The following is a 16,556-nucleotide window of genomic DNA, read 5'->3' on the forward strand; positions in this document are numbered from 1 at the left end:
CTCAACATGGAGGTGGCTCAGCTGGCAGCTAACAGTGCTCACAGCGTGAACAGCACTGACAAAGCTAATAGTATTAGCCCATCCCTGTATGAGCAGGGATGGGAATCAAGAACTGGTTTTAAATTGTTTGAGATATCACATATCCATGCTTATCAGTTCCTATTATTGATGCCATTTTCTGATAGTTGAGCGTTGTGAAATAATGACGTCAAACTCATGTCTTTACTACTGGAAAGAAACATGCCAAAAGGAGTCATGATGGTGAGGAAGAAACGGTCCAAGAGCTTCATTTCACCAAGACAGATGACAACAGTGCTGCTTGTAATGATCATCTCAGGTTTGGGTGGAAACACCAGTAATGTGCTGAAACAGCTGTCTGAGCAACGGGGGTTTAAATTCCAATATTGTCATATATTTGAAACTACACACGAGTGCCATGGCCTCCCTGAATGCAGCACGTCCCTTTTAGAGGGTAAATATCCTGTTGAAAGAACATTAGCACCAGGCAGCTACACTGTGGCCAGACTCTAAGGTAAGAAAATAATTGCCTTGATGCTAAGAACCTGTGCTGGCTTATTTTTTTTCCACACAGAAAACTGATCAGAAATCAATAGGGGAATTGATAAAGAACAGACTGACAAGCAGAAGCTGAAGCCGGATTTTATAATGTTACCTTTGTTAAATGTTGCTGTTGTCCCTGGCTTCATATGAAAAGAGGAAATCTCTGCTCGCCGCTAGGCTAATTTATACAATGTAAAATGCCATAGGCTTGTGTTATTAGCATATTGTATTTGTGGGGAAAATGTGTCCAGATAAAGACAAGTGCTTTGTCTGTGAATACTGCGAGTTATAGTGAAACTGATTTGTGTACTTGTGTTTGAAAATGCCAGTGAGACAGACACACACACACACAGGGAATTACATGCACTTACATGCACATGCTGCTGGACAGTGCCAAAACAACAGAAAAACTCGGACTACAACAAACACAGGAGGAGTATGATTTCATTCTTTGCACAGGACGCCATTCCTCCATTAAACTGTTACATAGCCTATAGTGGTTTGCTGCTCTAAAAATGTCCTGAGTGTCGTATACAGTGACTTGAATGGGCGTATGTTCTTTGTGTGAGGCAATTATTGGTACAGCGGTTGAGAAAATGTTCATCACTGTTCATTGTTACATCAAAATTTAGGCCATGGCCAGAGCAGAGGAGTGTTCTTGATGTAGTCCTGGAAGCCTGGGTCAGACCCCCACTTCTTCATGGCCTGCTTCTCCAGGATGGGGATACCGCTGACGTAACGCAGCAGGAACCAGACGAAGAGAGGTGATGCCACACTCAGATACTGGGAACCCTCCATCACTGATGAGGCAGAGAGCCAGAGGCCAGACCATTGCAGGATCTCTCCAAAATAGTTCGGATGTCTGCTGTAAGCCCACAGCCCACTCTGGATGAATTTCCCCTGGAGGCACAAGAGCAAATTGGACAGTATAGTTACACTGAGTGAATGATGCATTAAGGGTTGCACAGCATGAGGCCTGCTAACTTACAGCATTATCTGGGTCACGCTTGAAAAGCCATTTCTGCTGGTCAGCAATAGCCTCAGCAGCGAAGCCAAGGCCCCACATAGTCCAGCCAATGTAGTCCCTCGTTCCCAGAGGCACATCTCGCTTCTCACTGTTCAGCATGAGGGTGGGCAGGAGGGTCATAAATACCCATACGGCTGGGAGAAAGAGGAAAAAATGAATCATATTTAACCAACCTTGCCTTAATACCACCATGAACTAAATGCATTCAATTTACAGTAACCAACAGCTTCTACAGTACATGGAATAAATGCATACTAAGCTAGGCACCTGACAGTGATTTATACATGCAACCCTCCCTTCATGTGGGTGCTGAGTTGGTCAAGGACTACAGCAATGAGAAGAGGGTGTTCACATCTCTGCAAAGTACCTTGAATACTCCAATATACAAAGAAAGTCCCTGGGCTGTCTCTGACATTGTTGAACCTGCGATCATGACCGTCCTTCAAGATCCGCATGAAGAGGAATGTACCCAGCCTGCGGACAGAACATGGTTAACGTCCACTCACATTAACCACAGGCATTATTCATTAACCTGACTCTAAGGTTTCACATCCATTAGTTCCTTCCCTGACCTCGCCAAGGACCCTCCATAACTCAAACTCTGCAGGTTTCAATGGAAGAGGATAAAATCAGCATTCCTCTGTTGGAGTTTTATTTAACTGTGCAGCAGGGAATGTCACCTGGTGTTGAACAACGGGGGTCAACGCTGCCTTAACTTACCTGAGTCCCCATGCTGTCACCAACCCAGTCTGCACCTTCTGACGGACATGACTGGCTCCTCCCCAGATACGACTCAGGTGGGCAAGTAGTATAAAAGTGCCCGATCCTGGGAGAGAAAAAAAGAGACAGAGTGAGTGGGTGTGTTGAGACATGGGCACAGCGGATGGCTCTACCTGTTGCACAGTAAGGCGTGTTCAATAAATCTTTTACCCAGGATACTGCAGACGATTGGTTCCAAAGTTCAAGGGTAAAATATCCAGGAGCATAGCGCACGGCGACAACCAGGAGAGGACCAGTCAAAGAGAAGTGTCAAGGTGATTCATTTGAGAAATTGTGAAAGAAATCAGTCATTTGTGTCGACAGGTAAGCTGCACCGTTATACATGTAACGAATGATTTGGTAGTTGTCTAACTTTAAGCCTGAAGGCACTCCTGACTTTGTCATTGCTCGTATACTCAACTTTTTAGGCTCAGAACTTGTCACAAATGTCAATCACCTTATTAAACTCAGTTTAATTTCATTTCTCAGTTTAATCTCTTAATTCTGAGTAATGTTTAGTTTATTTTTGCAGGGAAATAGCCATAAAAGAAACTCAATTATCAAAAAAAAAAAAAAAAAAGTTGCCGGTAACTTCTCTGTTGACCGGCTGACAAACTGTTTCCGCTCTAGAGGACATAATATCACAGTATTTTTAGGCGATACAATAAAGTTAAAAAAATATATATATATAAAAACTTAAAAAACTTAACTTAAAAAGTTAAATTATGTATTTTTATAATAAAATAAATCAGAGTGGAACCACTGGTACTTTTATTTTGAAGCACCCGGCTCGTCTCAGGACAGAATTTGTCGTGTACTTGAAGCTCCTGTCAACAGAGCAATACCGTTAAATATGAGGATTTATTCACTGTGAGCATGAACCTAAGTAACAACTCTCCAGTTCATATATTAATAATACTTCTGAGTTGCACTGGTGCTCCATGGTTGCAAAAATGCGATTTAATGGTTGCTGTTCGGAGCCCTGCAAAGTCAAAAACACTCGCCTCGCCTGCTCACACTATCAGAGTGTGTGTAACATATCATGTTTGTGCCGGTGGCTTAATAAATGACATGACAATTTATACTCCATGCTCAGGATATATTTTATACATCCCAAGTGGAACAAGCCGCAGTACATTGATTATCATTGGTATATAGCCCACCCCTGTTGTAAATCATGTTCAGGCAGTTGGAACTAGAGGTGAAATATCTTTTACAAATGCAAAAGTGAGACTCAGTAGCAGCAGTTACTTGTAGGGAGACTGTCTGTGTGCATTGATGATTGGGGCCCCTGTGTGGTTTGAAAAGAGGGCCCCAGGATCTCTCTGTACGCCCCTGCTGACACAGGACCATTATGTTAAGCTGATTGGAACTTCTTAAGATGAAGGAGGAGCTCTCTGCTGTTTCACAACAAAGCTTTAGATAACAGGTTTTATAATGATGACAGTTCAATATGTGACTGCACAGCAAAAACATTTTTTTCCAAATTAAATTACAACTCATATCTGATTTATGGTTTAGTGAAGGCTGTTTGATCTCGTTTAAATGTGTTTCGCTGTTCGATCAAATTGAGTTAACGCCAGTTGCTCTGCAAAACAGGTCAGGCTGCAAAACCAGTCGGCACATGGCCTTCAGTCAGCACTCACAAAGGGAAATGATCACCAGTGTTGTTCATTACCTGCCAGATCATAAAACTTCTCGGTCCTGAAGGCAGCAGCCAGGGCCCAGCCGGCCCACTGGATGCCCAGGTCGGTGACGGCACATTTGGCCAGCGTGCTCCCCATGATCATGTCCTGCAGGTCGGCGAGCAGCGCGGGGATCTGATAGTTTGTCATAGAGCCACTCCTCCGACAAAAACACATACATAAACACTACGGTTAAAGTTCACCGCTGCCATTCTACTAGTGGGAGTGGCCTGTTGGCGGGGAACTCTGGGTAGTGTAGTTATGAGAGGATTAGTGTGGTTCCACCTCTACAGCTCATGCAGGAAGCCTCCACAGGTCACAGGGGAAGAGGTTTAGTTTTCTTCTACTTAATACTTCTACTCAGTAATGGAGGAGGTATTCACAGCCTTTATTAAATATTATTATACTTTATAACACTCTGTAAAAAAAACAAACTCCATTACAAGTTAAAGTCCTTCATTGAAAATGAAATTGAATAAAAGTTTTAAACTCAACAGCAAAAAACAGCTCCTGTGAATGTTTTAGTATTGAATATAATATTATTAGATTATTCTCACTGAAGCATTGGTGTGTTAAATGCATTAGCAAAAGCTTGTGAGGTGGTGATAAGGTAATGTATGTATCATGTAATGTATAATTTTCTGAGATTATAACATGTTCGTGTGGAAAATCTTAATCTAAAAAATAACAATAACCAGTGTTGGGTAGTAACTAGTTACATTTAATGGAGTTAAATAATTATAATCACTTTACTACTGACTACTGAGGAAATTTAAAAAAAAAAAAAAAAAACTACACAAAAAAAGAGATATTTTGGCAGATAAATAGACGAGGAAAAGTTGTGTCAGGGGGGTCCATATTTATTTTGTAACACTGGGTGATATGTGGACTGTAAATAAACTGGGTTTATTACTTATTCATTTAATTGGGTGGTAAATAGGTGGGAATAGTAATATATTAGTTGTAAATAGATTGGGAAGTTGTTGAAATAATATGTGTGTTAAAAGAAGAAATGTAAAAAAGGGGTAGATACATTTAAATTTTACTTCTACCTCCTCCTTTTTGAACACTGTTATCTTTGTCTCGTGTTGTTTTTTAGGGTTTTTTTTTTTTTGGTTTAAAATAAAGTAAATTCATTCATTCAAATGTAATTTAACTATATTTAACTTTTTGGTAAAAAGCCCGTAGACTACAAAAGCATTCTGTTGCTTTAAATCTTTTCCACAACTAAACATTTGTTTGAAAAGTAATCAAAAAGCAATCAAATGTTATCAGTTACATTACTTTGATGAAGTCATTAAAATACTTTTTTCCTTTTTTACAAGGTAATTAGCAATTTGTAGCCCATTACATTTCAAAAGTAACCTTCCAAACACTGACAGTAACTAATGCTGTCAGATAAATGTCAAAACAACAATATTTCCCTTTCAATTGTAGTGTAGTTGCAGTATAAAGTTGTATAAAATAAAAATACTTAAGTGCAAGTACCTCAAATTTATAAATGAAATGTAATGAATGTATGTTTTAGAGGGAAACATTTTACAGCTATAGCTAGTTAGACAACTTTATAAATGTAATTTTACGAACAAAACATATCAGGAGCTACAATATATGACCTTTAGAACAGATTCAACCACACAGCAGTGTAGACGGAAGTCAACTGAGCTTCAACTCCACCAGCTACAACAATAAAATGCTGCTATAAAAGGGTGCTGGAGCCTATCCCAGCTAACACTGGGCAAGAGGCGGGGTACACCCTGGACAGGTCACCAGACTATCACAGAGATAGTCTGTGATAGTCTGGTGACCTGAGACAGACAACCATTCACACTCACATTCACACCTACAGACAATTTAGAGTCACCAATTAACCTGCATGTCTTTGGACTGTGGGAGGAAGCCGGAGTACCTGGAGAAAACCCACACTGACACATATTTGAATAAATTATTAAAAGCAAAGTAACATCAAATATGTAGCCTAAAACTAAACTCTGACAGGAGCCATTCTGCTGCATAAAAACTTCCTGGAAAATCAACTTTTTACTTGAGTTTGAATGCAGGAGTTTTACCTGTAATGCAGTATTTTTATAGCGTGGTGCATTATCACTTGAGTAAATGTTCCGAATACATTTTCCATCACTGCTGAGAGGCTTCTGGAGGCAACATCAGGACTTCTTTTTTACTACTTTGCTCACTGAGGTGAACATAAAGAGGATATTGAGATGCGCTTCACTTTCCCTGTTTTTGCCACCTCATCTAATATCATTACATTTAAATACTATTATAAATACTCCTATGAAAAAGTCAAGTTATGAGTTACAACAGAACAGAGACAGGCTGAAAGGTGAGAAAACAGATTAAAAACTATTTGAATTAAATAAATACCTATCTATCTATCTATCTATCTATCTATCTATCTGACACGGTGCAGGCGTGTTGTACATTAAATATTAACATTTCCTCTCTGTTTCCCTACATCATCAGGAATAAACACAGTCGTAACAAAACATGGCTGAGAGCGCAAGTCCAAAGGGCAGCTCTGGTGACTTTGCTAAAAAAGTCCAAAGGCAGCTGAGCAGAAGCAAAGAAAAGGTAAATATCTGCTAGTTCTTGTTTCCCAGATAACAAGAGAGAGAACTTATTTAAGTAGCTGTTGCTCTGAGGTATTTTCTTTTTTCTGCAGGTGCTGCAAAAGCTGGGGAAGACAGTGGAGAGCAAAGACGACCAGTTTGAACATTTTCTCCAGCAGTTTAATGACCAGCAGGTAATCATCTCGCCGCTGTGGGAGAAAATAATACATATGGAGTTACTATAATGTGTGTGTGACTCCCAGTTAAAGAAACAGTTCAACCCAAAATCAAAAGTGCATATTTTTTCTCTTATCTGTAGAACTGCTTATCAGCCTACATTTTTTCGGTGTGAGTTGCAGAGTGTTGGAGATATCAGCTGTAGAGATATCTGCCTTCTCTCTAATATAATGGAACTAGATGGCACTCAGCTTGTGGTGCTTAAAGGGCCAAAAAAATACATTTAAAAAAAACTCAACGGCAATGTCTCTTTCCAGAAATCATGACCTGGCTACTCAAGATAATCCACAGACCTTGTTGTGAGCAGTTTCATGTAGGAACTATTTTCTTTCTAGTAAACTACATCCACTAACCGTACCACGACGCAGAAGGAAGCATACATCTACTCAAGGACTGCCCATTCTTCCAATGGCCTAAAATTCTCCTGTTAGTCAGAAAAATGCCCTTGTGGACCAACAGCCGTTATCCCATTGTTCTGAAGTCCCATTATTCTGAAACACACACTACTTGCAGTAAGACAACCCAATCTTGAGTTTATAGCTATTGCTATTACATGTAGACCTAAAATGTTATTTAAAATATACAGTTTAAACCACAATATACTGCAAACATGGAAGGCACAATAAAATACATAAACCACAATCCACATACTACAACATACATCACACACATATATACACATACCACAGTACATATACCACAACACAAACATCACAACATATCCCACAATACATCTTCTACAATAGACATACCACTATACACATACCACAGTACATATACTGAGGTATACTTACATCAATACACTTACACTAATACCCCTTAAAAGTTTGAACGCATTTAGTTAAGAGTGGGTACAGCTCTGGTGTGCTTTTAGCCAGCACTTGACCTTTGTTGTAGAGGGTTTTGAATGAAACTAGCTTTAGGGATTGAGTGCTTTCAGAGAAATGGAACTTTGGAGAAGAGGGGATTTGTTTTTGGGATAATAGGCTGTTGTAGAAATGGGTTTTTGGTCCAATGGCACTTTTTTCAGACAAATGGCGCGTTGGAATTTTGGGCCATTGGAACAATAGCATGGCACCAATCTACACAATAATGAAATGCTCATGCTTGTGAGACCACTGAGCTAGCTAACGTTACAGCTCAGCAAAAGAGGACGCCACTAATGTTTACATCTTGTGCTATCATGACAACGAATCTCTTGGCCATGAGTAGATGCACACTTCCTTCTGTGCAACGATAGAGTTGGACCGTGTAGTTTGGTAGAAATAAAATAGCACCTACATGAAACTGCTCACAACAAAGCCTGTGGATTATTTTTAGGAACCAGGTCATGGTTTCTGTAAAGAGGCATCGTTGTTGAGGTTTTCAAATGTATTTCTTGGCACTTTGAGCACAACATGCTGAGTGCCATCTAGTTCCATTATACTGAAGAGAAGGCAGACATCTCTACGGCTGATATCTCTAACACTCTGCAACTCACACCAAAATAATCTAGACTGATAAACAGCACTACAGGTAAGAGGAACAATGTGTATTTCTGATTTGGGTTGAACTGTCCCTTTAAACCTAAACATTTCCACTGCTGTCTCGACTGTGCATGCAAACACTGGGATATTGACTTTACTCAGAGATCAAACATCATTGAAGTCATAAATCTAAAAGACAAACAATCATGCAAACCTTTTGTCTATTTGCAGACTGATGGGAACCGGATATACAAGGATATGAGGAACTACATCAATGCAGTGAGAGGTGAAAATGTGTTATATACTTCAGAGCTGTAGATTTGTGTCCTCTGCAGGCCTCATACAGACAATTCTGCTTGTTACAGACATGCGTGAAGCTTCGAGGCGCCTTTCCCAGTCTCTGTATGATGCTTATGAAACTGACTGGGCTGGAGAGGAAGATTTAGGAGCCATTGTAGAGGTCTGTATGAACATCAGTGATAACATCAAACCCAGAGCAGCTCCTGATCTACCACTGCACATTTGTGTTTTACAAGTGCAAAAGCAGCAGGATTGCCAGGGGAACAAAACGCCTTCTCTCTCCTTCTCTTCATACATAATTAATGCAATATTTATGCTGCGCCTTTTAATAAGGGAGAGGACCTCCTGTGGAATGACTTGGAGGTGAAGCTATTAGACCAGGCCGTACGCACCATGGAGTCCTACGTGAGCCAATTCCCAGATGTCAGGGTAAGACAAGAGGAAGAAGGTAAACAGAAACCAGACAGACAAAAAAAGGCCTGAGAGTAAACACACAAAATCCCAGAAACACACACAAGCAGCTCACACATGCACACACACATATTATATCTGGGTCTTCTCAATCTGCAGGAGAAAGTAGCAAAGAGGGGAAGAAAACTGGTGGACTACGACTCTTCCCTTCACCACCTGGAGGCACTGCAGACTGCTAAGAAGAGGGATGATGTCAAGATAAACAAGGTTACTAATGATGACATGCACATCTCTTTTATACTAATGTATTTCAACCTTTATTTGCTCAATAAATAAATCTTGAGATGAATTTACTCTGCAGGCAGAAGAGGAGATGAATGCTGCCAAAAGTGTCTACGAAGGCATCAACACTGAGTTAAAAGAGGAGCTGCCTGTGCTCTATGAAAGGTCTGAATATTTTCTATTATCATATGAGATGTGAGGCTGCACATGTTTTTAACATTCTGATATTTCTTCTTCCTTCTTAGCCGTATTGGATGCTTTGTGACAGTCTTCTCAGCTGTGTCAAGTTTACGAGACATCTTCTACAAGGAAATGAGTACGGTATGTTTTTCTGAAATAAGTTGGCACACAATATTCATTCTTATAAAATAGTTTTTTTTTTTTACCAGTCCTTTTTTCTTTCAGCTCAACCTTGATCTACAGAACGTGATAAAAGAGCTGCAGGCTCAGCATCCGGACAAAGTGTTTGCTCTGAAGGGAATGCAGCGGTATGTTTTTCTTCTTATCTTAAGACATTATGCTTTAATAGTCGGCAGTTTGGGGGGAATAGTTTACCTTAAAATGGTATCGTCTACTCATGACAGTTGAAGCTCTGCTAAACTTTATGCAGGTCACACTGTAAATTGCAAACTGACAGTGGGCTTGGGCGGTATCTGTTTTGTCACACCTTTATACCTTCCTGATAGTTTATGGGGATATACGGTTTTTAAAGATAATTATTGAGTGGCAACCTCTTGGGCTGAAAAATGAAGCCAACGAGGAAGTGCCAAAAACTGCAGCTCTTTGAACGGCCACTTGAGACTATCCTCACAGACCCGCCCATGGTAAAATGTGCAACTTTACAGCAAAAATAAACATGTTTACAGCCTGGTACTGGTCTCTGTTGCTAATTTACCCCCTCTTGCAACTGTTCAGGGGGTGAATTTTTATATGACTCACCTGTTTGTGTTTTATTAAGGTTTAAAGTTATGTATATCTGAGGATGGGGGCTTTGAGTGACAGGCTGTTTGCTGGTGGTGTCCTTCGCTCCTCAGTCAGAGCTCCACCCCCTCATCCAGATTTGGTCACTTCTGACCGGCCAAGATGGCATTGTCTAGGCTACTGCTTAGACAAGTCTTGCTGGGTTTCTTATGGGCTACAGAATGATGACTAGATAGGAAATAAGCACTCTTCTTGCTGGAGGACCCAATGAGACTTGTTGCCGCATATTCCGACACATCAGTGGGCTGTACAGAGATGATGTCTTGAATAAAATTATGTGGCTAATAAACTGCTTTTGTAGTTGGAAGAAGCCATGTCAAGACAAAGTTATATGTAGCAATACTCTTAAACAGGGACAGAGGCCTGTAACGTTATCCCCACCACTCGCAATCGCCAGCTTTCTCAGCTCAGTTGCCTGTTTTGCGAGTAGAGACTGACCTCTGGTGGTGTGTGCTGTGTATTACATTACCTCAATGCAGCATCTCTGTGTCAGTTTAATAGAGAGAGGAGCATCTATATTTCTTACAGTATTAGAAAGAACTTACCTTCAGGATCTGGCAGTCTTGGAACCCAATGGCTTTCAGTCTGACGACTATAAAGCCTCTGGGGGCAAGGGTCAATATCAGCCAGTGGATAACCAGGGCAAGACTTCCTCTTCCCTGCGCCACTCATTGAAGCTAATCTCTAAAAAAAAAACATCTGCATACGAATGCAGATACTTTTTTTAAAAAGCTAATATAAAGCCAACTTTCATCATAACCGACTGGTTCCGAGATTGCATTTCAGCCAATGTGTCTCGCCTCTCCACATTGACTGTTTACCTACCAGAAGCTAGAACCAATATTAAAATCTTGTCCCATTGCCTACAGAAACTGTGTATAGATATTACAGTATACCACAATACCTTGATACCGCCCAGGCCTAGTTTACAGGGTTGTTTTTTGCAGCCACAAAAATCTTCTTTGCCATTATTCCATGTTTATGACCAAAAAGCTTCACTTTGGGTCCAAAGCTGTAATATTTACTATATTACTTGTTATATTTTCATGCTGATGATGCCTTGGATGCTATACATCCCACAGACAAAGTGCTCTCCAATGAACCTTTATTTTATGATGAATACATCTCCATTTGAGGATAGGAGCAAATTATTAATTTCCCTTGCTTTTTGTCTGATTACTCTTGCAAAAATATTCCAGGTATGGCTCCCTCAAGAGACGAACTCTGATGTCCCCTAAGGCCTGGAAATCCAGCTTCTCTGATTTCCACAAGAGCTACAGTCCTAGACCGAGCCAGAGGTTTAGCTTCAGGTCCCCGGACAAACCTCGCCACAGCACTCTGTCCAGAGAGAGCAGCATCCTTGCAGTCACCCCACAGCCACCTCTTCCGGAGGACCCCGTCTCTGAGTCCAGGGACCTGAATGCAGGATCGAGCCACAGTGAGACCCCCAGTTCTCCTGCACAAGAAGACGCTGCAGCTGGAAATGAGCTGAACTCAGGAGAAGGCAGCAACCAGGTGGAAGAGGAGAAGGGCAGGAAAGAAGAGGAGTCTGAGCCTAAGCCTCCTGCAGAATCTGAAAATAAGGGAGACGGTGAGAAAGCTCCACCGAGTGACAGCAGCTCTGAACTGAACAACTCCTGTGATTCCGTGAGCTTGGAGATTCAGCTGTCTGCAGCAGATGACGGCCCGCTGCACATTGAAGAGGACAACCTCGACACTCCTAAACCAAACGGGCTGGAGAATGGTGAAGTTTCTGGGTTGAAGTCTGACACCAAGGACCTGAGCATTCCTTACAAGGTCTGTCATTTGATTAGCTGAGGAATTTGTGATGCACACGTCCTCTATGTGTACACTATTGTTTTCTGTCACGACTCTCCTATTAAACTTGACTTGTCTTTGTGTTCCATCTAGGATGCTCCTGCAGAAACACAGGCATCTCCGGACTCAAAAAGCACAGATGTTTAGCGTATTAAAACTCTAGGTTTGTATGTTTTTCATGAAAAATCTGTCACATATGATCAATACTCTTATTCCGTTCTGTCTTGTTTCTGTATTTGACTGAGCTTTTTATAAATCTGTGTCTGCCATGTGTTGATTTAACCAGAGAAGTGCAGGAGAGATTGACATCAACAGCTGCACAAGAGAAAAAATGTGGAGACAGCCGCACTGAAGTGTCCATGTGTGGGGGGAATGAATGATGGACTGTGCATTGACATGTTGGAGTTAGTTTTCTTATTTATCTTTTATTGAAATCAGTGCAGAGTATGGGTAAAGTCATATTTGTCTGACAGCCACAAGTATCCCTTTAAAAGTATAGATACATGACAGGAGGACCAGACTTAATCCCGCAGATTTTATTATATTCTGCATCAAACATTTTAAAATCAGAGTAGTTTTTTATATGTGTATGAACATAATGAAATGCGCTGACAGGTTTACATTGTAAGAAAACTTTCTTACTGACTGCAGTATGGTCACCGTGTGCAGATGTACTGTGCTGTGAACTTCATTTCCCATTTCAATTTGAATTAAATGTAAGTATGTTTGATCTTTTTCATGCACAAAACATGAACATGTTAATTACTGTAGACATACACTGATGATAAACTCCTTGTAATTACAAACAATGATCATATTTTGTATCGCGTTTATGCTAATTTGTTGAATATGCATACGTAGACATACAGAAACAATCATGAAATGTGTACACAATAAATCCCTCTGTCTTGTTTAATTTAATTTTAAATAAGGTGTCAACAGCTGTGGTTTCTTCTCTGCTAGTGGAGGTCATAAAATGACAGGGACAAAAACAGTGAGCTCTCACTTGGCCCAGATTTCCAAGCTGACTTCACTGTGAACTCAACATGACCTACATTAATGGAGAAGCGGAGAGATATGACTTCCTGCTTTTAAAGTCATTAATCTAAAACGTTTAAAAAAGTAATTGGGACCAAATGTCTAAATAAAACACAGTTGAATTCCAGAGTTTAAATGTTGGGAATAGTCTGGCTATGAGGGGTCAGCCTTTACTGGAATATGTAGTTAGATTATAGAAAATGTGCTTTATTTATTATAAGAAAAAGACATTATGTGAACTTCCTGTAATGTGTTGTGGTCAGCTGAACCCAGTGTCTCTCACTTCCTGAACCGGAACAAGGATTTTTATTATGGTTACAATCAGGATGCAGAAACCACTTGCTGATTTTTCAGAGTTTATAGGTGCTTCTGAAATATGATCTCAAATGTGGCACTGATACCTCCTGTCCACCAAATGAGCACCGGTTCTTGAACTGATGACGCTTAATCATTGTCATCAAGCTGAGCCAGAAGGCAAAGCTTTCGATTTATTGGTCCATCTACGTCCCAATCCTCACCTATGGTCATGAGCTCTGGGTAGTGACTGAAAGAATGAGATCGCGGAAACAAGCGTTTTCCATCGTAGGGTGCTCTGGGCTCAGCCTTGGAGATAGGATAGGGTAAGGAGCTCGGACATCCAGAGTAGAGCCACTGCTCCTTCGAGTCGAAAGGGGTCAGTTGAGGTGGTTCGGGCACCTGATCAGGATGCCTCCTAGGCGCTCCCATTTGAGGTATTCCAGCCCCGGGGCAGACCCAGAACACGCTGGAGGGATTACATATCTCATCTGGTCTGGGAAAGCCTCAGGGTCCCCCAGGAGGAGCAGGAAAGTGCTGCTGGGGAGAGGGATATCTGGGGTGCTTTGCTTAGCTGCTGACCCTGCGACCTGGCCTCGGATAAGTGGATGAAAATGGATGGATGGATGGATTGTAATCAAGGATGTGTCATCAACAGATGGCATTACATAATGCACAACATGAGTAAAGATTAGTGGCAAGATGGCTGATCGCAGTGACTACCTGCAAACTCTTTCTTTCCAACCTGTAGAATATGACACTGATGACATCACAGTTTGCTCTTCGGGTCAAGGAAAACGTGCAGGTTTTTCTTTCCAACTTAGAGCCAACTCTTCCGGTTCCTTGCCAATTTATTTATTGGTGGAAATTCTCGAATGGTTCAAACTTAGGTATGGGACCCCTAAAGGAACCTGTTCCATGTTAAAGGGGTATGAATGTGTGACGAAGCTGATCAAGAGGAAACACAGAATACAGACGTTTTTCAATGACAGCATTCAAGCTAATGTTTTGCAGGTTTAAGCAGTTTTGGACTTCTTTAAAACTTTTTTTAAACTGCAAAGTCATCTGGATGATTATTCCCCCAGTGACATGAACTCTGGAGCTGCCTCTCTGTCAGCCTGAGAGACAGACTACTTGTGTAACAGAGAATGGGTGGACTTGGAAATATTTTGTTGTTGTTGTTTATAAAAAACTAGAAGGAAGGAGAGCTGATTTGTGTGTTTTGACTGGACAATAAATCAATGCATCATCTTAACATGTCCGGCTGAATATGACTGTCTTTAAAAATGAGTACTCTCCTTGATAAATACTTGATGACAACAGTTTACTCATCTTTAAGGAATATCACTCTGCCTGTGTAAACACCTTTAGTGTCTCCCGTGACTCTGTCAGTAAGCTTTGTGTCAGCTTTGAGAAAATAACCCCGATGATGTCACCTCAGCTTTGGCTTTGGGTTTGAAAAACATAGTTGTGTCCCATGCAGGAAGGATGTCGGGTGTGCCCCAAAATCTGACCGGCACAGTGCTGGTTTGGGCTGGTCTAATGTGGAAAACAAAACACCACATGCCCACACAACACTGTTAACAACAATCACATATTTCATGTGGCTCATTGTATCTGAATCCAAAAAGAAAAGCTACCACACTGTCTCTGCTAACACTTAAAAGCTGTGATAATATGAAAACTGGCACAGCCGCATGGAGTGCAGCAAATGAAAGATGCTACCAAGTTGCCTTAAATGGGACTGGTATGCTTCACCCATGCTGGGAACTAAAAGTCAGTATAAATCAGCCTCTGCTGCACAGATTTTGACTATTCCTTTTGGAATCTGTCACTTTTAAGCCCTCCAAATATTTGTACAACACTAAATCGCTGGAATATGGGTAACCCTTAATTTTTTAGACCAGATTATCACCTGAAAAATGAATAGGCAAATGTATACTTACTGTAGAATGGACAGTCAAAATGAGAAAATTATTCATTCATTCATTCATTCATTCATTCATCTTCTAACCGCTTCATCCTCTTGAGGGTCGCGGGGGCGCTGGAGCCTATCCCAGCTGACATCGGGCGAGAGGCAGGGTACACCCTGGACAGGTCACCAGACTATCGCAGGGCTGACACATAGAGACAGACAACCACTCACGCTCACATTCACACCTACGGACAATTTAGAGTTATCAATTAACCTAGTCCCCAATCTGCATGTCTTTGGACTGTGGGAGGAAGCCGGAGTGCCCAGAGAGAACCCACGCTGACACGGGGAGAACATGCAAACTCCGCACAGAAGGGCTCCCACGCCTGGGATCGAACCGGCAACCCTCTTGCTGTGAGGCGACAGTGCTAACCACCACACCACCGTGCTGCCTGTTCATTATTATTTTTCTGAATATATTCCATTTTTTTCCTATTGCATTTTCATTTATTCATTTAATAATTTAAATATTTACTTATTGTTATCGTGTTTTTTTAAACAATTTTGTGACATTTTACAGACCTAACCATTAACTTACAAATTAATTAATTTACAATTAAAATAATTAACGTGTATCCCTACTGTAGAAGGGACTTTCAAATATTACAAAATTATCTAAATTATTACTATTTTATAATTTAGTACTATTTTCATTTTCCTCCTTATTTTTATTTCTGTTTATTCGGGTTTTTTTTAAATTATTTAATTATTTTTGTATTTATTCATCATCATCATGTTATATTTTACTGTTTTAATATTTTACAGACCAAAGCATTAAATGAAAAATCCACTTAAAGGCAAATTAATTTGTAATGAAAATAATTAAACAAAATAACAAAAATAATTTGATAATAATAATTTGATTAATTAATTTAATTGACTCAGTTGTCTTCTTGTTTGTTGGTATTTTTATGATTACATCTATCTATTTCTCTTTTTTATTATTTGTTTTTTCCTTCGATTTTTATTTTTTTCTACATTTTTAATTATTTACATATCAGTTCTTTTTTTTATTTTTATATTTCTAATCATCCTGTGGAGGTATTGGGTTTTTTTTGTAATTATTTTTTAAGTTGCTCTTATGTTTTCTTGTATAGTTAGCATCTGTCTTCCTTAAAACAAATAAAAAAAACATTTAAAAAAAAATATATA

At 40.2% G+C, this 16,556-nt stretch overlaps 2 protein-coding genes across 3 annotated transcripts; one reads left to right on the top strand and one right to left on the bottom strand.

Annotated features, from left to right (window-relative positions):
* Positions 1-987: 987 nt before the first annotated feature.
* si:ch211-210c8.6 (uncharacterized) lies at positions 988-11,469 on the bottom strand. Of its 2 annotated transcripts, XM_049580649.1 has the most exons (6): positions 10,825-11,469; positions 4,026-4,192; positions 2,309-2,414; positions 1,956-2,062; positions 1,550-1,722; positions 988-1,461 (listed from the first exon to the last, which is right to left on the bottom strand). In XM_049580649.1, exons 2-6 carry the CDS (start codon positions 4,180-4,182, stop codon positions 1,183-1,185), a joined length of 822 nt encoding a protein of 273 aa, XP_049436606.1. In that variant the 5' UTR covers positions 4,183-4,192; positions 10,825-11,469; the 3' UTR covers positions 988-1,182. The 2 variants fall into 2 exon arrangements, with proteins under 2 accessions (XP_049436606.1, XP_049436605.1); XM_049580648.1 differs by lacking the exon at positions 10,825-11,469 and having other exon boundaries at positions 4,026-6,491.
* Positions 2,421-14,684, top strand: bin2a (bridging integrator 2a). The gene is made up of 12 exons (XM_049580647.1): positions 2,421-2,622; positions 6,517-6,624; positions 6,716-6,796; positions 8,537-8,591; positions 8,671-8,765; positions 8,939-9,034; positions 9,176-9,283; positions 9,378-9,463; positions 9,544-9,619; positions 9,704-9,786; positions 11,479-12,076; positions 12,191-14,684. The coding sequence occupies exons 2-12, from the start codon at positions 6,541-6,543 to the stop codon at positions 12,242-12,244; spliced, it is 1,416 nt and encodes a 471-aa protein (XP_049436604.1). The 5' UTR covers positions 2,421-2,622; positions 6,517-6,540; the 3' UTR covers positions 12,245-14,684.
* The last annotated feature ends 1,872 nt before the right edge of the window (positions 14,685-16,556 follow it).

Source organism: Epinephelus fuscoguttatus, linkage group LG7 (genome assembly GCF_011397635.1).
Source record: "Epinephelus fuscoguttatus linkage group LG7, E.fuscoguttatus.final_Chr_v1".
Taxonomy (NCBI): domain Eukaryota; kingdom Metazoa; phylum Chordata; class Actinopteri; order Perciformes; family Serranidae; genus Epinephelus; species Epinephelus fuscoguttatus.

Coding starts and splice junctions, on each gene's coding strand:
- si:ch211-210c8.6 (XM_049580648.1), bottom strand. CDS start 4,209: ATGTGTTTTTGTCGGAGGAGTGGCTCTATGACAAACTATCAGATCCCC. Junction 1,723..1,955: donor TGTATATTGGAGTATTCAAG/GTACTTTGCAGA, acceptor TCTTTCTCCCAG/CCGTATGGGTATTTATGACC. Junction 1,462..1,549: donor AGCGTGACCCAGATAATGCT/GTAAGTTAGCAG, acceptor TTGTGCCTCCAG/GGGAAATTCATCCAGAGTGG.
- bin2a (XM_049580647.1), top strand. CDS start 6,541: ATGGCTGAGAGCGCAAGTCCAAAGGGCAGCTCTGGTGACTTTGCTAAA. Junction 9,035..9,175: donor GCCAATTCCCAGATGTCAGG/GTAAGACAAGAG, acceptor CTCAATCTGCAG/GAGAAAGTAGCAAAGAGGGG. Junction 9,620..9,703: donor TCTACAAGGAAATGAGTACG/GTATGTTTTTCT, acceptor TTTTTCTTTCAG/CTCAACCTTGATCTACAGAA.